This window comes from Nicotiana tomentosiformis, chromosome 3 (genome assembly GCF_000390325.3).
Source record: "Nicotiana tomentosiformis chromosome 3, ASM39032v3, whole genome shotgun sequence".
NCBI classification, from domain to species: Eukaryota; Viridiplantae; Streptophyta; class Magnoliopsida; order Solanales; family Solanaceae; genus Nicotiana; species Nicotiana tomentosiformis.
The window spans coordinates 102,394,387-102,420,589 of NC_090814.1; the positions used below are offsets into that span (position 1 = coordinate 102,394,387).

A 26,203-nucleotide genomic window follows, 5' to 3' on the forward strand; every position below is an offset into this window, starting at 1 on the left:
AAGTGGCGCTGCACCAACCGGCCTATGCCTCTCATAAGCCTCCCACCAGGTAAAGGCAGCTCCAGTAAACTGAAAAGTAGTGAACGAGACCCCGCTGGTCTCCAGAATACCTGTTGTACGGAGGATCCTATGACATGTGTCCAAGAAACCTTATGCATCCTCTCCCTCGGTACCACTGAAATATGGAGGGTGGAGTCTCCCAAACCTCTCCAATCGATGTTGCTCATCATCGGGCATGACAGGAACGACATAATCCTGAGCAATTGCAACCGACTGGGCTGGTGGTGCCCCCGGTGTCTGGAGTCCCTGTACCACATGCTCTGGTGTGCGGGCGGCAGGAGTCTAGGCACCTCCTCCAGCCTGAGAAGTGGCTGCTGCGACCGGAATAGAGACCGCATGAGCCAGACTGGTGCACATGGTCAGAATCTGAGTTAAGGCCTCATGAAGGCCTGAAATCACAATGGGCAAAGGTGGTGCCGGAGCTGATCCCACAGGCTCATCCACCACTGGGAACTGCTCCTGAATTGGGGCAACTGGCGGATCTACAGGTGTTGCCCTAGCTACGGTGCGAGCTGCACCTCTGCCCCTACCGCGACCTCGGCCTCTCGCGGCCCTCACTGGTGGTACTGGTGGTTGTCCGTCCAGCGTTGTAGTACGCGTCCTCACCATCTATGAGAGAATAGAACAACAGAAGTTAGGTTACCAGAATTAACAGATCCGCACGACAAGAATTAAAGAATGTGAAGTTTCCTAAGGGTTCGGCAGCCTCTCGAATATAATTACAAACGTCTCCGTACCGATCCGCAAGACTTTACTAAACCTGCTCATGACTCGTGAGACCTATGTAACCTAGGCTCTAATAACAACTTATCACGACCCAAAATCTAACCGCCGTGATGGCGCATATCGTGGAACTAGACAAGCCACAACTCAACATCTCAACACAAAAAAAAATCTTTGAACATAAAGACGGAAGCAATTTAATAATTTAGGAAAGCCTTTCTGAAAACATAAATATCCAAAATACGATACAATCCATCCCAAAACCAGGGTGTCACTGAGTACATGAGTATCTAAATCAGAATACAGTCCACTACAGTGTCTAGAGAAATAAACTGAAAGTACAACTAGTGATATAGAAGGAGAGTCAAGGCCTGTGAACGCCGAGCAGCTACATTGGTAGTCTCCGAACTCTGAAGTCTCAATCAGCAACTGCCGCCGTGACCAAAAACACCTCAATCTGCACACGAGGTGCATGGAGTAACGTGAGTACATCCAACTTAGTAAGTAACAAGTCCAAACTTTGGACTGAAAGGTAGTGACGAACTCAATCGGTACAGATAAAATAAAAATAACTACACAAAAACGTAGGCATGCTTTCAAATTAAATAGGCAACTCAAAACAATAAAGTGAAGTAGATCCGAAGAGTGTAAAGAATATAACTTTGCTATCTGTATATGCCAATGCACATGGTGTATGTGATGCACCACGATGTCAGTCTCATGTGCTCACACTCTCGAATGCTCAACCACTCGGTATTGTATATGGCCCATACGGTCCAGGAAAGATCCATCCCGGAACATATATATCACTGACTATAAGTCGCCCACGTGTCTGCATCTGCGCTACCACAGGTGCAGGAAATTCTTCGCACCTGCGACTCCTGTCCTTCATGGCCTTGCCCGTATCTGTGATTCATGCCACACTTCTTCGTGCTCGCACCTACGGTGCCCACTCCGCAGGTGCGGTTACACAAGTAGCAGTAGCTGTTCAGCTGCTTCATCAACTCAAAAATCAAGTCTGTTAACCACCCGAAATCTACCTGAGGCCCCCGGGACCTCAACCAAGCATGCCAACAAGTCATATAACCCAATATGAACTTAGTCGAACCTTCGAATCACTCAAAACAATACCAAAATGTCGATTTTACTTGGATCCATGCCTAAAGAACTTCTAAAGTTCCAAATTCTACAAACGATGTTGAATCACACCAAACCACGCCCGATTGACCTTAAATTTTGCACACAAGTCATATTCAATATTACAGACCTACTCTAATTTCCAGAATCAGAATCCGATCCCGATATCAAAATGTCAACACCCGGTCAAACTTCCAAAAATTCGACTTTCGCCATATCAAGCCTAAATCAGCTACAGACCTCAAATTCACAATCCAGACAAGCTCCTAAGTCCAAAATCACCCAAAGGAGCTAACAGAACCGATGAAACTCCATTTCGGAGTAGTCTTCACACCAGTCCGACTACGATTAAAATTCTAAGACTTAAGCTTCCGTTTTAGGGAATAAGTATCCCAAAACACTCCGAAACCAAAACAAGACCTCCCGGCAAGTCACATAAGCAGAAATAGATATAGGGAATGTAGTAAATAGGGGATCGGGTCTAATACACCTAAAATAACCGGTCGGGTCGTTACACCCATCCAACAAAAAATACCTCCCAGATAGGTCAATATTGTACCTCAACAAATCCTATTACTTCAGTGTATTCTTTACACAAATCAATATAAGCGGTGGTCTACTTCATAACCACTAAATATGTGTACATCTTTCTTAGTATAAGACAGTGTAGGTTCCAATACCCACTCACCCCCATAATTAAAATACAAGTTCACTTTATCCACCATCTTTTGGATAAAATCAATGCAATAACAATAAATTTAAAAAAAAAAAAGCAAAATGGGACCACATCAGCAGTATTCAAGGCTTAAATAATAAATATATAAAGATATGATTTGTCGATGGGACCACATCGACAAAAACCCCTAGCTTTAATATGTAGGACTAATAAGACAAGGACCACCACAAACAAAAGTAACATAAATAAATCTAGAAAGGTACAAAAAATATCTCAAACAACATAAAAAAATCACATGCAAAAGACATAAACTTGTCAGTTCCCAAATATTTTCCAACCCTACAGTTTAATAATTTAAAGCTGCAAATACTTACTTTAATCGAATGATATTGCAAGATAGTGCTGGAAACTAAAATTATTTCGGTTTTGTGCACACCAAATCAGAGCAAACAATGAACCCTAAAGAAATCCTAAAATAGCCATTTGATAGGTTAGATAGAGGAAATGAGAGAAATGGTAAAAAAAAAAAAATGAGTATTTTGTCGTGGGTATAAGGTAAAAGAACTGACCCACATAAAAAGAATGGGTCAGATTGGTTAAATGGGTCGAAATTTATACAAATGCAATTTCAGCCCCATAGAGCCACGTGGCCAAATGAAAGGTTCCCACATCATTTAATGAGAGGCCCACATGTGCTGCCATTAGTCGCGGGGGAACTTTTGAGAATGGAATTAACGTCATATATATTTTCAACCGGATAGATGGAGGGAGTTTTTTTATAAACCATTTAGCATATGATAGGGGTATTTTAGGCTCTTTTTCATTAATTAAATATTAATAAGTATAAATTCAAATCAAATAGTATTAATTAATTCCAATAATATATTAATAAAATATTTTTAAAAAATTATATGATTGTTGGTGGTGATATTGGCACAGTGGTGGTTGTGGGTGCCGACTGAATAGTGGATGGTGGTAGTGGTGGTTGATAGTAGTGATTATAGGTAGTAGATGGTGGATGACAATAGTAGTTAATTATGGTGGTTGATAGTGGTGGTGACTGACAACAGTAATGTGTGATATATAGTGGTGGTTGATAGTGGTAATTGTTGAGTGTAGTGGTAATGGTGGTTGGTGGTGATTGTTTACAAAAAATGAAAAATCCTTCTGAATAAGGGAAAAATCACGGCCCGAGAGGAGCAACTGATTTCACTATAGCAGGGATTTTACAATTTATGGTACTAAGTAAAACCTTCCAATACCATAAAACACTCAAAATAAATAACACTCTTTTTTATTTTTCACCCCACTACAAATACTGCTCAAACTCTATATACTTTTTTTTATAGAGTATTTTGCTTCTTACTTTATAAATCACTCTCTTTCTCTTTGTTTGGTGTGTCCAATAAATGAAGGAATTCTTCCTTATTTATATAGGTAAAGAATGACATCAAAAAATGATAAATGTAACTTGTCTTCCTTCCCTTTTTGACTTTTCCTTGCCACACAATTATTTATTTGACAAGCTTGGATATGGACGGTGCAGCCTTTGCCAAAAGAAGTTGTCTTCCTTTCACATGGGATAGATCCATCAAATCTCCCCCTCCAGTTTCATGCACCTGAAAGAGGTATCTCTAATTTTTCATATGGTGCTCACTCCGACAAGTTCTTTGCATAGCTTGCACTTGTCTTTTGGTATCGTCTTGCTCAGCATATCCGCAGAATTTTCACTCGTGCGAATCTTTTTGACCTTTAAAGATTCGTTCTCCACTTGCTCATGAATCCAATGATATCTCACATTGATATTCTTTGTTCTTGCATGGTACATAGAGTTCTTGCTTAAATCTATTGCAGTTTGAGTGTCACAATAGATAACATAGTCATTTTGATGCAATTGCAACTCTTGAAGAAACCGCTTGAGCCATACCATTTCCTTGCCAACTTCTATAGCGGTAATATACTCGGCTTCAGTTGTTGAAAGTGCAACGTACTTATGCAATTTAGACTGCCATGATATAGCTCCCCCTAAAAAAGTGAATAGATATCCAGTAGTAGATTTTCTATTATCAATATCACCGACCATATCAACATCGGTATAGCCCTTCAAGACTGGATCCGATCTCCCAAAACACAAGCATTCATCCGAGGTTCCTTTAGATACCTAAGTATCCACTTCATAGCTTCCCAATGTTCTTTTTCGGGATTATCAAGAAACCTGCTAACAATACCGATAGCATGAGCAATATCATGTCTGTACATACCATTGCATACATCATGCTCCCAACGACAGAGGAATATGGAACATTAGCCATACTTTCTTTATCTTCCTTTTTTGTAAGACACATTGTCTTGTTCAACTTCATATGACCAGCAAGAGGCGTGCTAAATGGATTTATCACTCATCGTGTTGAAGCGTTTAAGCACACGTTCAATGTACTTCGTTTGTGACAGCAACAACTTTCTATTTGTCGTATCTCGGACAATCTCCATTCCTAGAATTTGTTGTGCTGGACCCATATCTTTCATGTCAAATGACTTGGACAAATCTTCCTTTAACTTGGCAATCAACTTCTTGTCTTGTCCTACAATCAGCATATCACCCACATATAACAACAAGATGATAAAGTTATTATTAGAGAATTTCTTATAGTATTCACATGAATCTGAAAAAGTCTTTGTATACGTTTGAATTCTCATAAATGAGTCAAACTTCTTGTACCACTGCCTTAGCTCTTGTTTCAGCCCATAAAGACTTTTATTCAGCTTGCACACCATGTGTTTCTTCGCATTTACTTCAAAACCTTCTAGCTGCTCCATATAAATCTCTTCTTCTAAATCTCCATGCTAAAACGCAATTTTCACATCCAACTGATCCACTTCAAGATCTAGGCTAGATGTCAAACTCAAGATTATTCGGATAGAAGTCATTTTGACAATAGGTGAGAAACTTTCATCAAAATCAATACTTTTCTTCTATTCGAAACCTTTTCACCACTAATCGAACTATGTATCTGACCAGCTTGTCGTTTCTATCTTTCTTGAGCTTAAAGATCCACTTGCACTTGAGTAGTCTTTTGCCTTTTGTTAGTTCAATCGGTTCGTACATGCCATTCTTCTGTAGAGAATTCATTTGTACTTGCATGTATTCTATCCATTGGATTTGTTGCGGATGAGATAGCACCTCCTTGAAATTCTCGGGCTCCCCCTTATCAGTGACGTGGATATACTCTGAAGAAAGATACCTCGTGGACTCTACCTTCTCTCTTTCAGATCTTCTCAAAGGTTCTTGTCATTCTTGTTGTTGTTATTGTTGTTCTTCTTCCTCTTGTAGAATAAGATGCTCCCTCTGCTCATCAACCTCTTCATCTACACCTTCCGTGTGCCATTCTTCATCTGTGAAAGGATTACGTACATGTACACTAGGAGTAGTAACAAAGTTAGTAATTGTACCATTATCATTTTTGGTCTTTGTTGATTGATCACTATCAATCTCAACCACATCTTCTCTGAAGATCACATCTCTGTTTCTGATGATCTTTTTCCTTTTTGGGTCCCACAATCTGTAACCAAACTCTTCATCTTCATAATCGGTGAAGATACAGGGAATAGCTTTATCATCCAACTTCGTTCTCTGCACATTCGGCACATGTGCAAAAGCTTTATATCTAAACACTTTCAGATGGGAGTAGGACACCTCTTTGTTGGTCCAGACTTTATCTGGAATGTCAAACTCTAATGGAACTGATGGACTTCTGTTAATCAAGTAACCGGTTGTGCGAGTTGCTTCACCCCAAAATAACTTAGGTAGTTTTGCCATTTTGAGCATACTTCTCACTTTTTCGACAATTGTGTGATTCATCCTTTCAGCTACACTATTGTGTTGTGGGGTTCTAGGAACTGCCTTCTCATGTCTGATTACATGGCTTGACCAGTAGTTTTCAAACTCCTTTGAAGTATACTCTCCTCAATTGAATGTCCTAAGACGCTTTAATTTTTGACATGTCTCCCTTTCCACCAGAGCATGAAATTTTTGAAAAACTTGAAATACCTGATCTTTCGTTCTCAAGAAATAAACCCATAATTTTCTAAATGTGAGAAAATATTTGTTACCTCATATTGATTCTACATCTATTGGACCACAAATATCAAAATATACTAAATCAAGTATATTCGATTTTTTTCATGAGTTGCTTGAAATGATACCCTGTATTTTTCAAATAAACAATAATCACAAGAATTCACAGTTATACCTTTTGCAAATGAGATGAGTGAATTCTTGGATAGGATCTGCAGTCCCTTCTCACTCATATGGCCCAATCCCCGGTGCCATAAATCTACATGCGTATCATCTACAGCCGCATGTAATTCATCTTCACATATCTCAGCGGTTGTCTTGTACAACATGTAGGGAGAAACTCCTTTAGCGATCACCAATGATCCCTTGGTGAGTCTCCACCTCCTATTAGCGAAGTGATTCTCGTACCCGTCTCGATCTAGAGCGATCCCTGAAATTAAATTCATTCGCAGATCTGGTACATGCCACACATCTTTTTAAACTAATGTGCATCCGACATTTGTCTTGATACAAATATCGCCAATCCCCACAATCTTTGAGTGACTGGTATTTCTCATCTTGACCATCCCAAAGTCTCCTGCTTTGTACCTACATAAGAATTCTCTTACCGGTGTGGCATGGTAGGATGTTATTGTGTCAACCACCCATTCTGACTCTTGGCTTGCTAAGTGCATGTATTCCTCCTCCTCGTGAACGAAAAGAACCACTAAATCATTGTTGTGCATTGCAGTAGTTATGTTGTCATCATTCTTCTGGCCATTGTTCTCGCCTTGACATTTCTTTGGGTAATCTCTTTTGAAAAGACCGAGTTGACCACAACTGTAGCAGTTTCTACCCTTTGACCGATTCCTGGACTTTTCACGAGCTTTGGATTTATCACGGCTACTCGATGCTCTATAAAAACTTCTTCCTTTGTTTTTCATGATAAGAGTCTGCCCCTTATTTTCGGGATTCCTCCTCATCTTATCATTGAGTGGGATGGTATATGTAACCTCCTTTAAATCGATGGTATCCCTACCACGCAGGATGGTTATTGCTTAATTATCATAGGAAGATGGCAACGAGTTTAGAAGCAAGATTGCGTTATCTGCTTCAGTGATTGTGTTCTACGAGGTTTGCCAGTTGCATGATTAATCCATTGAATATATTTAAATAGAACAAGAAATCTGTACCTTCACTCATGTGGATGGCATAAAACCGCTTTCTCAAAAATAACTTGTTTGTTAAGGATTTGGACATGTATAGACTTTTTAGTCTTTTCCAAATACCACATGCAATATTTTCACCCCTGATATTATTGAGTACTTCATCGAACAAGTGCAGTCACATTAGCCACCTTCTTATTTATGTATGCCCAATCCTCGACTTTTATAGTTTCGGATTTTGTATCTTTTCCATCCAGTGCAATATCTAACCCTTGTTTGATTAGTAGGTCCTTCAACCTTATTTGTCATATGGAGAAACCATCATTACCGTTGAATCTTCTTACTTCATATTTTACTCCTGACATTTTTTTTGTCACAAAGTAAAATCGACCGTAAATAATATTTTTGTGAATGAGCGGAACCTCTGCTCTGGTATCAATTGTTGGGAAAATACCCCCCACAGAAATAATATTCACATATACGATTGTAATAAATGTAGATTGCTAAAATATAGTAACCAATAGTAATAATAAGATAAACAAGGACACCACGATTTTTACGTGAAAAATCCTTCTGAATAAGGGAAAGATCACGGCCCGAGAGGAGCAACTGATTTCATTATAGCAAGGATTTTACAATTTGTGGTACCGATTAAAACCTTCCAATACAACTACACACTCAAAAGAAATAACTCTCTTTTGATTTTTCACCTCACTACAAATAACGCTCAAACTCTCTATATTTTTCCTTACAGAGTATTTTGCTTCTTACTCTGTAAATCACTCACTTTCTCTCTGTTTGGTGTGTCCAATAAATGAAGGAATACTTTCTTATTTATAGAGGTGAAGAACCTCTCAAAGATGCCATGGATGACATCAAAAAATAATAAATCAAACTTGTCTTCCTTCCCTTTTTAACTTTTCCTTGCCACACAAATATTTTATTTGACAAGCTTGGATTTGGACGGTGCAGCCTTTGTCGATGGAAGTTGTCTTCCTTTCACATGGGATGGACCCATCATAATTTGATCAGTTATATTAGATTCATTAATTGATGAAAATAGAAAAAAAATTATTTACCACGTTATCTGTTAGTAATAATTATGATTTTGGAATTACTTTATAGTAAGTGACTTGTTAGTGATATTTTTCACGTCATTGGTATATGCTATTAATAAACTGAACTTCGGTTTCTTACTAACAATTGTTAACAACTGCGATATCCATTTTTATATTACCATTTCTGATTTATCTGTTTTAATCAAATTGGAGGTAATGAGATTGTATAACGATTTCCGTGATCTTAATTAGGGTGAAATAAATGGTGCCATAAACGACTCTTACAGAAATTGAGAACAGATTGATGGTTTTATTGTTTCTGTATCTAAACTCTCGTCCTCGAGCTTACACTTGTCTTGCCAACCAAAGAAAATCTGTGATTTGGATAATAGAAACATTAATTATAACGAATATTTTCAAAATTCCTCACGTTAACTTGGACATTATGAGTTTTGTTGTTTTTGTTAAATGTATTCCTTGATTTTGCCAACATCTACACCAGTTAAACCTTGTCTGTTATAAAATAAAGACCGTAAAGTAAAAAAACTTATGACAAATATAGAGAGAGATTGATATATTATTTAACTTCAAATTGTTGTACATAATGAACTGAAAACTTCTCTATTTATAGAAGAAAGGAAGCAGCTGCGAGACTTTTCTTGAGTTGCTTGTAAGCTGTATGCATGAGCTGCTTGCAACCTGCCTGTTTAATAAGAAGTTGCTGGGAGGTTCTTATTTTGTTTGTGAAAAACCAAGCCATCATGCCTCACAGTGCAGGTACAAAGCAGGAGATGACAAAGAAAAAACTAATACTCTAAGGCTAACTTAGCTGAAGGAGGTGATATTATTACAGCTGTCATTTCTCAAGTAAATATTATAGCACCTACAAAAGAATGGGTGGTAAACTCTGGGGCTACTCGGCACATTTGTGCACATCGAGAAGTATTTTTCTCTTATACTGCTGTAGAGGATGATAGAGATGTGGTCTACCTTGGAGACTCAAGTACTACCAAAGTCTTGGGTAAGGGTAAAGTTCTCCTAAAACTCACTTCGGGAAATTTTTTAGCCCTTGTTGATGTACTGCATGTTCCTACTATGAGGGAAAACATGATCTCTTTATCCTTATTTTGAAGATCCGGAGAAAAAATGTCATTTGAATCTGATAAGATCATAATGACCAAAAATAATGTATTTGTGGGAAAGAGCTAATGTATCTGCTTCTGCTTATATGGTTGAGTCTATTTCTTTATGGCATGCTAGACTAGGATATATTAATATCGCATATATAAAAAAAATGCAGTCACTAGGCTTAATATCTGGTTTAGACTCAAACCATATAGACAAGTGTGAAATATGTGTTGAAACTAAAAGTACGAGAAAGACTTATTTTTCTGTAAATAGAGAAACTAGATTATTATCCTTGATTCACAGTGATTTAGGCGATCTAAAGCAGACTATGACTAAAGGCGGTAAAAGATATTATGTGACTTTTATTGATGATTTTTCTAGATTTACTAAGTTGTATTTGCTTAGAAATAAAAATGATGCCTTTAATGCTTTTATTTCTTATAAAACTGAGGTTGAAAATCAACTTAGTAGAAACATCAAGAGAATTAGATCTGATAGAGGTGGAGAATATTTATCTTTAAATGATTTTTGTGAAAAGAATGAAATTATTCATGAAGTAACTCCGCCTTATTCACCCGAGTCAAATGGAGTAGCTGAAAGGAAAAATAGAACATTAAAAGAGATGATGAACTCTATGCTAGTTAGCTCTAATGCACCTCACAATTTGTGGGGTGAAGCTATATTATCTGCATGTCACAGAATCCCACATAGAAGAACTGGCAAAACTCCGTATAAATTGTGGAAGGGTTATAAACCTAACTTGAAATATTTAAAAGTGTAGGGGTGCCTGATCACGTCCAAAGAACACCTCCATAGAGATGTGAAACGGTCGTATGCAATAATAAATACTCAACTTGGAGTCGGGGTCGAATCCACTGGGAACTAGGATGGGAGTTAGGGGTATATATTTCAAATGAGCAATTGGATTATCTAAATTGCACTTTCACAACAAGGATTTATTTTTTATTTCTACTGTTAATCTAATAGTTGCAAGATAAAGAAAGTAGATTAGAGATAATTATTTTTATGGTTTTGTCCAAATGGGTAAAAGGCCTAGGGTTGTGACCATAACCTAGGTGTTTGCCTAATGGGATAAAGACGTTAATGTTTGTTTTATTGATTGGGATGTATTATAGCTCTCAACTCTACATTATGCACTCAATACCTCTCGGTCAGAGAGTGATTTTACCCAATTTGGCTTTCTCAAGACCAAATGGGTATCACCCAAAATAATTGATAAGAACTCAAGTCAGGTTATTACTATCTCTAGATTGAACCCTTTAATTGGATTAATCAGTCTCTCAATTGACCCAATTCCTTGTTAGCTAAGTTATCCTAGACTAGGTCCCTCTTTCTCAAGTAGAGACTAAGTCAAATAGGCATGGATTAATATTTTTAATGATTAATTCTACAATTAAAGCATGAACTAAGCTAAATAATCAACACCCAATCACAAACAAGCACTAAATTAGATACTCATAATGTAATGACCCGACCGGTCATTTCGAGCATTTGCACTTCGCTCTGAGGTTTGGGAGCATGAGTAGCTCCGTATGATGTATTATGACTTGTGTGAATCGTCGATTGTTTTTTTCAAGTTATTCGGAATTGATTTGGAAGAATGTATTTCATCGTTGAAGCTTTAAGTTGGAAGAGTTGACCAAGTTTGACTTTTGTGAATTTGACCCCCAAAACGAAGTTTTGAGAGTTCCGTTAGGTCCGGATGGTGATTTTGGACTTGGGAATATGCCCAGATTTGTATTTGGATATTTCTAGAAGGATTCGGTGCTAATTGGCGAAAGTTGAAAATTTGAAGAATTGGAGAGTTCATAAGTTTGACCGGAAGTTGACTTCGATGGTATCGGATTTGGAATTTGGTTCCGAGAATTGAAATAGATTCGTTATGTCATTTGGGACTTGTGTGCAAAATTTGAGTTCATTCCGGGTTGATTTGATATGTTTCGGCACGAGTTTTGGAAGTTGAAAGTTTAAAGTTCATTTAAGTTTGATTTGAGGTGCGATTCATCGTTTCGATGTAGTTATGTGTGATTTGAGGCCTCGAGTAGGTTAGTGTTATGTTATAGGACTTGTTAGTATATTCGGATAGGGTCCCGAGTGAGTTTCGGGCGAGGTTGGGACCATTTCTCAATTTGTGTTTGGTTACTGGTAGCTACTGGTACTGGTGCTCTGCACCTGCGGTTGAAATTGCGCAGGTGCGATGGTCGCAGAAGCGACAAAGGGATTCTTCATGTCCTTCTCAACCCCCTCCCTCCTCTTAGTTCTCTCAATTTTGGCTCATGAGGATTTGTTGCACATCGATGTCACTATTTTTCGGAAAATCATGTGTGTAAAATAATTTTGGTGAAATGTGCTTCGTTCTATCTCCTTTTATAAATTCTCCCTTTAGTTGGACTATGCATGCAACATTGTCTTCGTATAATATTGTGGGTTTTTATCATATTTCAATCCACATTTTTCTCAAATAAAATGAATCACTGATCTCAACCATACGCATTCCCTACTTGCTTCATAAATAACTATTATCTCAGCATGATTTGAAGAAGTAGCATCAATAGATTTTTTGTGAAGTGCCATGATATGACAGTACCTCCACATATAAATAACCTGCATCTGCATAACCAATACGATCTGCACCACCTTTGTTAGCATTAGAAAGATACATAAGTGCACCAATTGTACTGAGATAGAGTATTTCAGGACCAAGAAGTTCCCCATCCTCTTTTAGAGGTCAGAATATTCTTATTCACTTCAAGTGATCGAACACCGATTTGGTGTACTTAATGGGTGCGCTTTGTCAATGTAAAAGCCTTTTAAGACCTTTTTTGTATAGATAGATTGATGGATAAAGATCATGTCTGCTAAATACTAAATTTGCATACTAGGACAAAGTTTTTTCCTTTGGAGCTCTTCTGGAGTTCCTATGAGATTTATGTCATTAACATAAACAACAAGTATAACAAACTCTGATGCAGTTTTCTTTGTAAAAACGCATGGACAAATGCCATCATTTATATAACCTTCATTCATCAATTTAGTGAGGCGATTATATCACATGCGCCCTGATTGTTTTAAATCATACAAAGATTTTTCTAATCTGATTGAGTATATTTCTCGAGACTTTGAATTATATGCTTCAAGAATTTTAAATCCTTCAGGGATCTTTATATAAATTTGATCAAATGAGTCATACAGGTTATGACTTGCATCTAAATGGCATGACATCTTCAGGTGTCTGGACTACAGGTCTGATCCTCACAATTTTTTATAATATGGTGCACTATATTATATCAAATATATCGTCGACGATCATTTTGTATCGGTTCCTAAGCGACATAACTTGTTGAGATCTCATCACTTTTTTTATTTTCAGGTACTTGAACTTCTTCTGGAGTTTCATAAAATGTTATGTTGTGGGCTCTTCTAGAGCTCATTTTCTCCTCATTATGATCATTTTGATCATTTGCTCCTATTATTTTTCAAGGATTATTACCTTTGGAACCGATCGGTTTACCAGGCTCCATGCATACAGTAAACTTTATCCTTCATGGACTTTGATTTTAATAGTAGCATTTGCAGTTGAAATATGATATTGAATTTTGGATCAGCAAATGCTTCTGGCATTTGACTTGAATTATCTTCTAAGTGAGGATCATATTAATGATAATTCGATTCATATAGCATATTTTTCATCTGTTTATTCCATTCCCCAAATGTTAGAAAAACTAACTCATATCCTCAATCTTCTTTGGGAAGCCTATCTTTGTGCATTGTGGTAGAGAAATTAATCATATACCACACATCCAAAGTTATTAGATAGTAAAAATATTTGGTTTCTGATCCTAAACCAATTGTGAGGGGATGACTTATCATATTTTGTTGGTCTGATGCATACAAGTGATGTTGTATGCAATTTAGAAAACCTTAAACCAACACATGAGACTTTGTTCTCATAAGCAATAATTTAGCCATTAATAGGAAGTATTCAATGCTAAACTAGTTTGGATATAAACCAACATCATCAAGATGAACTATCTTGATATCATAATTTGAAAATTATGCTCTTACTTGAGAAAGGCAATTTCAAATGCCAAACTGCAGGTTGACAATAAAGACAATGCAACCAACTCATATATGCATTTATAAGTGGTTAACATGATAGGTGAATGAGCCCATATTCACCTTTTATATATTGCAGAATTCATGGGTTTTAGCCCCAACTTTAGCTGGTATAATCAATTTATTATGAGAACAAGCAACACAAGAGATTTCTCGAAGAATCTTCTAGTTCTTCAGTATATGCTTATCTGAATTCTCAAATAGCTCATTAAAAAATGGCAAATAAAAACTTCAAGTTTATCATGGCATGTGCTATCTCTAAGTAAATTTCTAGTTTACTATGGCATAAACTTTTGCATCAATAAACTTCTGATTTACTGTGGCTACTTTTGTATCAGCAAATTTCTGGCTTACAATAGCTACTTTTTGTCGCAGTAAAACTTCTGATTTACTGTAGCTGTTTTTGCATTAGTAAACTTCTAGTTTACTGTGATGCATGATATAGTACAAGTTGAAGAATAAGAGGGGTAGCTTCTCAGATACATATTTCCCCCTTATGATTGTGGAAACATAAAGATTTTCAATCTTCCAATCATTTGTAGTCTCAATATGATAGTCATTTGTATTAGTAAACTTCAGGTTTACTACAACATATGTTTTGACCATAATCATATAATATGAATGATATATTTGTATATAAGCTCTTCGAGAGACTTCACTTATTATCCACAATCTAATATTATGGTGTCATGTGTCTTCTAGTTAAACAGCTGGCTCTTCAGGAGTTTTTGATACATTTTGTACTATCAAATATCGTTCAGACACTTTTGGTATCATGAGAGAAAATTATAATCAAATGAATAATATAAAGACAATTCTAAATTTATAAATGAAAAAAAAATAAGAATTTTAGTATTTCTACCACTAATTTTGTGACAAATATCTCTTTCAAGGAGAAGTACCATTAACATCTGAATATTTTGTATCAATTCGGCAATCACATAGTCATTGCATCCTTTAAGGAAAGATACACGAGTTGTTATTTCTTTCGAGGAACTCAATAACTAACCATGATATATTAATGTGGTTGTAGTAGAAAACATTCTACAAGAATGCTTTTGTCTTAGAATGATACTTAGTAAAATTATCCAAGATGTTACAAGAATGCTTTTGTCTTAGAATGATACTTAGTAAAATTATCCAAGATGTTTTACGTACAACATGTACGTGCGACAATGATCTTTATGCCACAAAAATAATATTTATATCCTCTATTATTCTGCCTCTTCAGGAGGTGAGTTGTGGTATTTACACCACTTTATAATATTTTCCTGTTTCAGGAGAAAATTTTAATTATTTACTACTTCAGGGGCAAATTTGAAATATGAAAGATTAAGGACGTGTTCTCTTAATCGTATTACCTCTTCTGGAGGTGAGTTGTGATATCTTCACAACCAAGAGCGTGTTCATATTTCAAACTTTATTAATGTTATCACATTCACTTCAGGAAATGGATTAATATTTATCAAAAATTCTCATCCTTCAGAAAATTGAACATAATTATCTGAACGCGCATTAATCACATCAAATTGTGATGCTTCAACCTCTTTTAAAATATTTACTACTTCAGGAGCAAATCGAGGCGTGCATGTAATGTAGAGAATATTTCTCTAGTTTATCTTTAATTGTAACCATAAAAAACCTAAATTATCACTTCTGGTGATCATAGGCATATACTACTTCTGGCGGTTAACAAAATTTAGTTACAATAAAATATACGAAACATAACCACTTTTGGTGGTTGTATATTTCTCGCAAACTCTGCTGGAATTTAAGTGGATCTAACAATATTATCCATTTTGTAATCCTTTATTAAGATAATTAGGACAAATACCAAAATATATATTATACACAAAATATATAACCAAGCAAACGATAATAAAAATATTAAAATATAAGTAAAAAGCTCAAATTAATTTACGCAAATTTGACCACTCCAGATATAAGTGATATCTACATCGCTACTGCCAAGAAGAAAAGGTCATCACCGAGGTATATAATTTGTCTTATGATACTCGAAATTAATAAGATTTGACCACGGACATAAAAGCATCGCATTACATGGAAGATGAACTCTTCAAAGTAGAAAACAGGAGCCTTAGACCGAAAAACCTCGACGGCAACGGGAACTCGAACACCGACTGGAATCTGAACGCGACCTTAGTACCCAACAAAGATCCTTAGATCTTGGTGTTTCATGGCTGTTTAATGGCGAGAGAAATAAAATGAAGAAAAAATAAAGCTGCTGTTTTGTGAAAGGAAAAGAAAAGGATGAAGCCGTGATTTAAGGTAGTAGCGTCGGAGCTCGGTTTGTTTTAGAACTTGGGTGGTGTGTTTCGAGTGACGGTGAATTTGGTTTTGCTTGTTCAAGGTTCTTTCAATATTTTAATGAAGTTATGGGAATTGATCCGGAAAAGGAGAGCTTCAAAAAAGAAAGATGCTAATCATATGTGAGGAAGCTGATGGATTGCGGCGGCTAGGGATTTTCTCAATCTCCTCTCTATTCAGTTCACCTCCGATATTTTTAAAATATTTGTTCGAGATGTTAGGGTAAAGAAACCGACGATAAATATAGAGAGAGATTGATATATTATTTAATTGTTGTATATGATGAATTGAAAATTACTTTATTATAGAATAAAGGAAGTTGTTGCAAATCATTTCAGTTGCTTGCAACTTGCCTGCATCAGCTGCTTGTAAATAAACTTTAATAAAATACTAAGCGGATAATATTCTTCAGAAAAATTATCTATAACGGAGTAATAAATATACATCCACATTGTAATTATTTTCATAACATCATCAAGTTAGTTTCAATTAGAAAGTTGGCGATACATTACATATTATGGACCCCAAATAAATAAAAGATCTCCACTGATGTAGAACCAATTAAATAGCATGATCTCTTGACTATCACATGATTTCTCAGTTGTTTATCCCCTATCAACTTCTTAATTGTTTCATGTTAACTTCCAAATAAAACAATGTATTTTATTATTATTATTATTATTATTTTCTTTTTATAATTATTATATCTGGTCAGCTTACATATATCTCGACTAATTCCCCGGTTACCTACTAACTCCCAACCACCTTGCATTAGTGGTTCCATTTTCAGCGGTCCTTTGGCATCATGGATTCCCCTTTCGAATTGACTAGCAGCGACAAAGTCCTTTAAAATCTAGATAACATAGTTAACCACATCTTTTAGCTGCCAAAATTTCTAGTCATGGGCCCTCTACTTTCACATCTGCCATTTACACTCAAATTATTCAAGCTTTCAAGAGATAAATCATATTCATAATTCAACCATTCGTACAAGTGGCACAAAGCACTTTCTTTTATTCAACTAAAAAAATCTAGAAATGCTGGTGCTCATCCTGACATGTTGACAACACAATTTGGTATCACCTCTTTCAAGATTTTAGAACATTTTGCCGATGCCGTCTTGTCTTGGGATAGATTCATTGATATCCATCTTACGCCATTTGCCCATTAATGAGGCCATTTCATCAGCTTTGTCATATAAACCCAGTAGGCCACCTGTATGTATGAAGAGAATCTTTCTTCCCTCCCACTTTGTTGGATTCTCGTTCATGTCTTTTATCATTCCATAAGCTGCTTTACCACTGTAACAATGAACAATCAAAAGAATGTGTCAACAAGGTATCCTCACAAATAGACAATCAAGAATCAATATCAGTAATTTTGAGTTGTGTATCACTCAGTCTCACTGCTCTTCCTCGATTTACGTATAATTCAAGTGCAAGGTTCAATTCAACTTTAAAACAGTTGTATACTACTTGTTTAAAGACAAAAAGGCCGAAGACCTTCTGTTACGCTCGGCATCTAGCGAGTTTTAATACATTTCTCCTCTTAAAGAATCACTATAGCAAGCCAACAACAGACTTCAATACAGATAAGTTTACAAAATCAATATCAATAAACCATGTTTCATTACCACATAACCCAGGATTCCCCTATTACGGGCTCCATAGCGAAAGATTTATTCTCCGACCTTTGCAAAATTTGGTGCATTCATAAGAATAGGCAGTTTTTTAGGTTGAAAACATGTTTGTGCAATGCATTTTACAGACTACAAGCGAATTGTGTAGACAGGCCGTTGAACTCTTACTTGCCATATGAACATAAAGAAAGAATGAGAAGGCACACTTGGCCATACCTGTAGACAGGGTCGAGAATAACACCTGTGGCTTCAGCAACTTGCTTCACAAATTTAAGCTCGTCAGCTGTGCTCATAGCATACCCAAGGCCTTTCGCCTGTTAAAAAACCAAAGTGTACTTGTTGATACCATGGAGTTCCTCAGAGAACCAGACTAATACATCATATGCAGAATTTCCATAGTTACTCTTGAGCAAGATGGATTGAGGACATGAATGATTTATGATGAGATTTTGATGACAGCATTATTTAGCAGGGAAAATTATCAATCAAAGTTTTTGGCCATGAAGGATATTCAGAAAGAAGTCCTTTATTTTGAGCATAGCAATCCATGTTAAACGTCATAAGCTATGTAAAATGTATAACATGGGAAGAGAGAACACTTACAGTTACAAAGACCAAAATATCCATGAATTACAATCAATAGATCACATTGTTTTATCATGAAATTAGTATTTCAAGAAGTTACACAATGAAATTGATGAATGTAAAACAGGTGTGCTTAAAGAAAGGAGAAAACAATGAAGTCCTTACATTTTGAATGCTAACAATATCACGTGAGCTGACGCCTGCATTAATTCCATCAAGTAGGCCTTGAACATATTCATAAAAATAATCCGGATCGTCACAAACACAAAATGCATTAACCTACAAACTCGAACCACTTATTAGTGACATTTGCTGTGTCTGAAGATGAGAGAATTTTAAAATAAAGACACAAGCAATTTACTTTTGCTTTCAAGCCACTGAGCCTGGATGCAATTGACAAACCAGCGACTGTACCCCCACTGAAAACCATGTAGACATGGCAGTGATGTTAGAACACTGTAAGATAAATCATTGACTTTCACCATAATGTAACTCTAGACAAAACAAAAGATCACTTTTAGGAAGTTGAGGTTACTCATTGAGTACGAGCATTCCCAAAAGAAGAGTACATATAAAAATAAACCAGAAATTCTACTAGAGATCGACAACTGAGGCACCTAGAAATGCGAAAGGAAAATTTCTTCAGGTTCAATCAGGTTCTCAATGATAAACATTTTCAAATCAAATGTATTAATAGATAAAAGGTCTACTGGAAAGCACCAAAAAGATGGTGGCAATGTCCATGGAGAATCTCTTGATCTTTTAAAAGTACCGGGCACAGGGAGACTCAATTATGCATGTAGAGATGCAAAGCAAATGTTAGTGAATTCAATCTGGTTTTCAGAGGTAGCTACTCTCAAATCATACGCTTTGATAGGAAAACAGGTTATTAGGAGGCAGGGGAAAATTGAGCCTCACCACAAAAGTGGGCGGAACCAATGTCCACGGAGAATCTGTTAACAATTCAATAGCTCCTTAAGCAAGATAATTGCAATTTGTATACAAACAAAAAGACCATAGTCCCAGAAGGTTATTAGCTCCCTACAACATCCCATAGGGTGTCATGATGCCAGGATCAAGAAGCTAAGATCCTCCACAGATACCAAGCAGCATAGAGACACACTAAACATATACCAGACATACTGACACGTACTGATGCATTAAGGAACAACTATCAAAGCCACTCAGTAATAGAAATACCAAACAAGAGAGGAAGTATGTGTGTGTATAACTACAGTCAAGACATGTCATGGGCCAACTGAGTATACTATCCTTACTAGGAATACAAGTCTCGGTCATTCTCTAAGCTCATAGCATATCCCTACTTATTTTCGGACTCCTTGACAAACTTTTCAACCATAGTTTTAGCAAGTGTTGCTTTTTAGTGATTCCATACATGGGCGATTTTTAAATGTAACAATCCATGTATAGCATACCAAATCATAAAAATTAAGCAGAGGAGGTGCAAAACCTGCCACAAGCTACAACAATGTCATCGAATTTCCATTCACTGCTTGAGTGCTGAAGTTGTTGCTCAACTTCCCGGATTGCTTCAATATAGCCCCTGCAAAAATAGTCACACTTGTCAAAATGGTGAAACTAAGACACAGATTTTGTATTTCTTCATTAAGTAGGGAAAACCTTTAGAGCAAAATTTGCTCAGCTGTGTATAGTTTAGAATGTGTACCATCACTATCCATTACTTAAGGATGGCAACTTGATGGTCAGAGCGTAATTCAGTCCATGTACAAATTTAGGTATTTGAGGTGCCTACTAATAAATTAAAGGATGGAACCTTGGTTCTTCAACTAATAATGCTGATCCTTCGATCTTTTCTTAAAACATGCATCTGTAACTCTATGAAAGATAGTATAAATATCAGCATAGAGAAGGCAGAACTTTGGCATGTATTCTAACTGGCTACTAGCTTCTGAAGGGCTGATAGCTCTGTCAATCAAGAAAATAAGTCATCTTGGCTACCCTAGTGTCATCATATTAGGGTTGAAATGGATAATAGGAATATTGACAGGCAGCTGAAAAATGCTTATGTAATAATCCATAAGGTTATTTGACTGTTCAATTCCAAGAGGCCAGTGAGAGGGTTTCATCTGGTAAGAGGAACATGAAAAGTTTGATTATACTTCATATTTCTAGCAGTCTTCATTTCAGGTCCCAGGTAGGCCCTTCTAAGTATCACTATAATGCGGGGTTAAGCTCCCCATGGAGTTCTACAATTAACAGCCAATATCAATGGAAACTCAAATATTCTTCCAAATTTTAGTGTCTTTGTGAAGACACAAAAACAAAACAGCTATATTGAGGTGGAACCAGAAGCAAAACTGAACAACAGAGACAAAGGAGAAAAGAAAAGACATGAGAAGGCTAAATATGAGATATGAGAATATGAAAGTGAGAGCATTTGCGGTCCAATATGAAAGTGAGAGCACTTGCTGTCCAACATCATGCAATATTAAGTTTTCTTCTTTCTGCTGGCAGTGCCTTACAGGAGGTTGAGCTGTATACCACTGTTGGCCTTCTAGCACAGCATATAACAATTCTCTGCTCTGCCTCAGTAGGTCTAGCATTTTTCTGGTACCTAAGCCTTAATCCTATAGGTTTGAGAAAGGAGCAGCTGTAAGGGCTTAGATGGGTTTGGATAATTTCAAAAGGGTCAAGTACACCTATTTTTTGGCAGGTAATGAGCAGCTTTCTTTCATTTTGGACAGGTTAAAGCAAGGCAAACTAGTAACACTATCTAGTACATGGAAGGTGCAAAGACGGAATAATTACTGAGTCTAACCAAGGCTCGTCAGAGGCGGATGTAGTGTATTATCTACGGGTTCAACTGAACCCATAACTTTCGACGCGGAGTAAAAATTTGTAAGTAAAAATTCATTAAAATTGCAAAAATAGTAGATTTGAACCCATAACTTTAAAAATATAATGGGTTCAATGCTAAAAATTTTAAAATTGAACCCATAGAATTTAAATCCTGGATCCGCCTCTGAGGCTCGTGCCGTCCAAATATTCAAGCAATGAATCGAAACATATAAGAATCATTTCTTTGCTCTAATACTGCAATTCTAATAGAACGAAACAAAAGGGTTGTGGGAGAAGCCGGAGAAAATCTCCTCCTCCCCCCCCCCCCCCACAACAAGAATACAAGGCAGGCAGAATATAAAAGGCTTCAATATGAGAAAACATCCTATAACATGCATATATGACATTAATGCTCTTTCTCTCTTTTCTAGTTTGTTAATCATTAATCACTCACTACTCTTCTACAAATAGCTCCAGAATGAAAGAGTCTGTATTTACATAAGCTATCATTTGTTTAAAGCAAAACTAAAAACTCTCAAAATTAACCTTCTGAACCATCGCTTATCTGTCTTCCCTTGACATATTGTAGGTTAAACTTTGAGGATGTAGAGAAACTCCATCTTTGTCAAAAGGAAAAATTGAATGATTTTCTGAAGGATGGATAGATATTCGCTATAACAGTTTATGTAGCCACTTAATGCAGGATGAACACTATCATTACAGAAAAAAACTCAATGAAACAAGGCTAGTGACATAGGTAGGTATCCTTCTTATCAAAAAAGTGACACAGGTAGGTATCATGTATGCCATACCGCAAATGGAGTTGCATAATGATTTGAGTAGAGTCAACATTTGCACCAGAAGTAAATTATTAATATCGCAGGCTATGGCTCAATTAGGGACCACTAGATGGAAAAGATATTCACTCTTGAAGGCTTCACAATGAAAAGGGAAATTGACCACATATTGAAGTTCAAATTAAGGCAAACGCAATAAGTTCAGAAGCTGTAGAGGGAGCTCTAAACTCAGACCTGAAGATTATCAGTAAGAACTTTTGGATACAATCTGATGCTGAAAGTACCCAATACACATCTCAAGGTGCAAGTGAAACGCTGAAAATTAGGAAAAAGAAAGGAAGTAGGCCTAGGATTTATCAGACATAGGAAACAAGCCAGTTGCATAAGAAAACGAGCCTCACCAGGTTCCTAAAGAATTGGATCCACCAACAGGGATGACATACGGCTTTCTTCCTTCATTTAACAGCTTTTCTTTCAATAATTTGGTAAGAGCCTGAGATGTAACACACATTAGGATCAGTACTATTAAAGATAAGACCTATCAGCTTAAGGCTACTATGAGACAGACTTAGTGGGCGTTTGGACATAAGAATTGTAAAATTCCAAAAAAAAGTGAAAAAAAATTTCAAGTGAAAATGGTATTTGAAAATTAGAGTTGTGTTTGGACATGAATATAATTTTGAGTTGTTTTTGAAATTTTGTGAGTAATCTGAGTGAAAATTTTGAAACACAACTTTTTGGAGTTTTTCAAAATTTCGAAAAATTCCAAAACGCATCTTCAAGTGAAAATTAGAAATTATATGGACAAACGTTGATTTCGGAAAAAAGTGAAGATTTTTTGAAAAAAAGGGAAAAATTTCTTATGTCCAAACGGGCTCTTAGCTTCCGTACAACTGAAAATTGTACAAGGTTCAAATACTGGTTCCATTTGGAAAATCAAGAGCACATCCCGAAATTGGAGGACAATACTAGTTCTCAGCTCACCAATTAATCAGCAACTTATTTCTATTTTTATTTTATCACACAGATTACTGATTTCACGTGGTATGTGTGGCTTCATATTCTTGCATCGAATAGCACTAGTCAAAAGCACCTGAATAGTGAAAGAACTCCTCAAGGGCATCCATATATCAATGGAAAGAGGAAAAGTTCCGGCACATAAATTTTTTCCTTTGGTGAGGGGCAGAGGAGGAGAGGAAAAGGAGACCAGAATCTTTGAAGGAAGAAGGAAGAGAAAACTCTTTGACGCTTCAAGTTGAAATTTAACTTTGTGAGTACCAGGTGTTGGTGGGCAATAGAGGACACAAAATGAGTCAGTGATGCAAAATACCTCTGCACCTAGTGTCAGCTAGGCCTAAAGCCAATCAAGGGGAGTGCTTTAGTGAAGAAAGAGCACAAGAAAATCTTTTTAAAAATATAATGTAATGCAAGAAAATAACTACAAATACAAATAAATTTGTATGGATTAGGAAAGTATAGACCTCACTGCCAACTTTTGCATATTCTTCTTTTGAGACAAGATCGATGTGCGCTCCAACTAATCGCTCAACAAGGAGGTTCCCTATCAATCCAGGATCTTTATCCACAAGCAACTGTGACAAAGCTAAAGATGTTATTCACATAAACAGGAAGTGGTGACTTGCGGCAGATGTAGGAATCAAACAAAATACCAAAAGAACAACTAAGGTATACCTTTGAAGTGCGTAAGATGAGATAACAGTCAAGGTTTATGTACTTGGAAGCGACAGCAGTAGCACGGCAGTGATTACTTTGTATGCCACCTATAGTTACTATGCAGTCAGCCCCCTGTGCCACAGCATCTCCCAACAAGAACTCTAGCTTCCTGACCTTGTTTCCACTCAACTGCATTCCTGATATATCATCACGCTGTAAATTCGAAGTTCGCTCATGTTAGAATAAATCTGGAATAGTGGCACAGTGAAAAAGGTAACCAAAGCACATGAGAGAAACAATAGCACAAAAGAAAAGCCATTCTCAGGCTACCTATAGACCCATAATTCGTACTTTAGATACACTATAAAATATTTTTGAGAGGAAACTTTACCACCTATCTTATAAATGATCAATGTTCTAGTAGCACCTCTTAGTACTGACCCAACAACGAGCAATATCCAGGCAATCAAGCTGCAGTGTATACTTGACAGCACATAGGTTGATGTGATGTTCTCACGTCACTCAGCTTCTTAATTGATTGTGATATTTTCTCAGTATGGTGTATAGTCGTGTCCTTTAACTTTTTCCTTTTATTTTGTTTCCCTCTTTTTACCATCCAGGCACACATCATACACGCAAACATGTTAAAAGAGGACTCATGTCTAATGCCACTGGAAATAACTTCACAAAATATTTCAATTATTCAGATTATGCCATTCTTCATTACTTGCACGAAAATACCACATGTATTACTCTACTCCCTAGTTTACAGTAATTTCAGTTCAACAAACACATAAAGTTGGTGCGCAGATATTAGATATAGAATGTTTGGGTAATCACTCCAATAAAAAAATGGAAAGAAATTTCTGTTATCAAATAAGTAATAGTTCTGAGACCTCATTCCTCTTTTTTAAATTTCCCTTTTACCTAAAAATAAATGTTTTCCCCGGTAAGGACCTAAAAAGTGAAATTTGGGGCACTCTATATCATACTGTAGCAATCTGCGGTGGATTAAATAGATTCTGTCGCAAAGGTTAGTATGAGAGACTACATCAGAAGAACTTGCTTCAAGCAGTACACTGCTAAACCAAAATTGCAAAAAGGTCTGCTATAATTGGAACTTTTTTCGAGTCCTGAGTTGGTCGAATCAGATAACAATATGCTTGCCTAGTAAGACATCAGAAAAACCTCAGAGTAAAATTTTCCTTTTATAACATTGTCTCGTTGCTTCAACAGAAAAGGATCAAACATAATAGTTAATAGCTTAAACATTTCTTCCTATTTTTTAGTGCATAGAAAATAACTTAGCCTGTTTGCGTTGGTCCATCCTTACTTTCTAGTGAAGTAGGCTAAACTAAAATAGAGAAGAAGTGAAAAAAATACCTTTAACCAAACCTCAGTGTCCTTGGGCAAATTAGGCAGGTTCCACTTGTGAATTGGAGTCGGAAACTACGCACAATCCCACAATTTAGAAAGAAAAAAAAACAAACAGAATGATTAATCCTCTCCTACGCATAAACCAAACAAATAAAAACAGATTGTTATCTTACATGTCCAAGGGAAAAAGTGTGAGAGGGAAGGGGGCTAAGATGAGAGGCCCATTGAGGAGGCTCGTAAGGCTTCTTTGTGAGAAATTGAAAGAGCGATTGCGAAACCTGAGAACTGGAATCCTCCATAGATGATTTGGTAAGGGAACAGTGTCTGTTCAAGTTTAACGCCTTATTATTAAATTGCTGCGAGGGAAATGGTGAACTGTAGCATACTCTAGTGAAGCTGCTGCTCCATTGGCAACTCAACATTTCTTTCCTTTCCCTTTTCCTTTTATCTTTTGTTCATATAGTTCAATAGGAAACTCCGCTTCCCATCAACACAATTTTAATTTTTGAAATTGACTTATTAGTACTATTTTACATGCTAGTTATGTAATAATTAACAAAATAAATGAATATTTTCCCATAAATAGTAGAGATTGTTTTACGGTAATAATAATACCGAGAATGTTATACAATAATTACTTGGGATATTTTTATCTTCAAATACTTTTATCTCCACATACTGATATGTGTATTTTTGTTTCATGTCATGTTTACATTACTCACAGTACTTAATTCAAGTATTATTTAATACCACTAACTAAACAGTGAATAAGTATTCAGGGATTGTACCTTCTTAATATGGTTGATAAAATATTATAGGAGTACCTCAAAAGAAACATGACATT

General features: G+C 36.4%; 1 protein-coding gene across 1 annotated transcript; it reads right to left on the reverse strand.

The window, feature by feature from the left end:
- Positions 1-17,395: 17,395 nt before the first annotated feature.
- LOC104094405 (bifunctional D-cysteine desulfhydrase/1-aminocyclopropane-1-carboxylate deaminase, mitochondrial) lies at positions 17,396-25,848 on the reverse strand. The gene is made up of 10 exons (XM_009600334.4): positions 25,533-25,848; positions 25,366-25,431; positions 24,001-24,195; positions 23,790-23,900; positions 22,710-22,801; positions 20,163-20,255; positions 19,053-19,110; positions 18,857-18,970; positions 18,323-18,420; positions 17,396-17,768 (listed from the first exon to the last, which is right to left on the reverse strand). Exons 1-10 carry the CDS (start codon positions 25,779-25,781, stop codon positions 17,564-17,566), a joined length of 1,281 nt encoding a protein of 426 aa, XP_009598629.1. The 5' UTR covers positions 25,782-25,848; the 3' UTR covers positions 17,396-17,563.
- Positions 25,849-26,203: the final 355 nt, after the last annotated feature.

What these genes read in the sequence shown, in the direction of transcription:
- LOC104094405 (XM_009600334.4), bottom strand. Translation starts at nt 25,781, where the DNA reads ATGTTGAGTTGCCAATGGAGCAGCAGCTTCACTAGAGTATGCTACAGT. An exon ending in TCCAATTCTTTAGGAACCTG is followed by an intron (nt 20,256 to 22,709) that starts GTGAGGCTCGTT and finishes CTATTTTTGCAG; the next exon opens with GGGCTATATTGAAGCAATCC. An exon ending in ATATTGTTAGCATTCAAAAT is followed by an intron (nt 18,421 to 18,856) that starts GTAAGGACTTCA and finishes GTTTTTTAACAG; the next exon opens with GCGAAAGGCCTTGGGTATGC.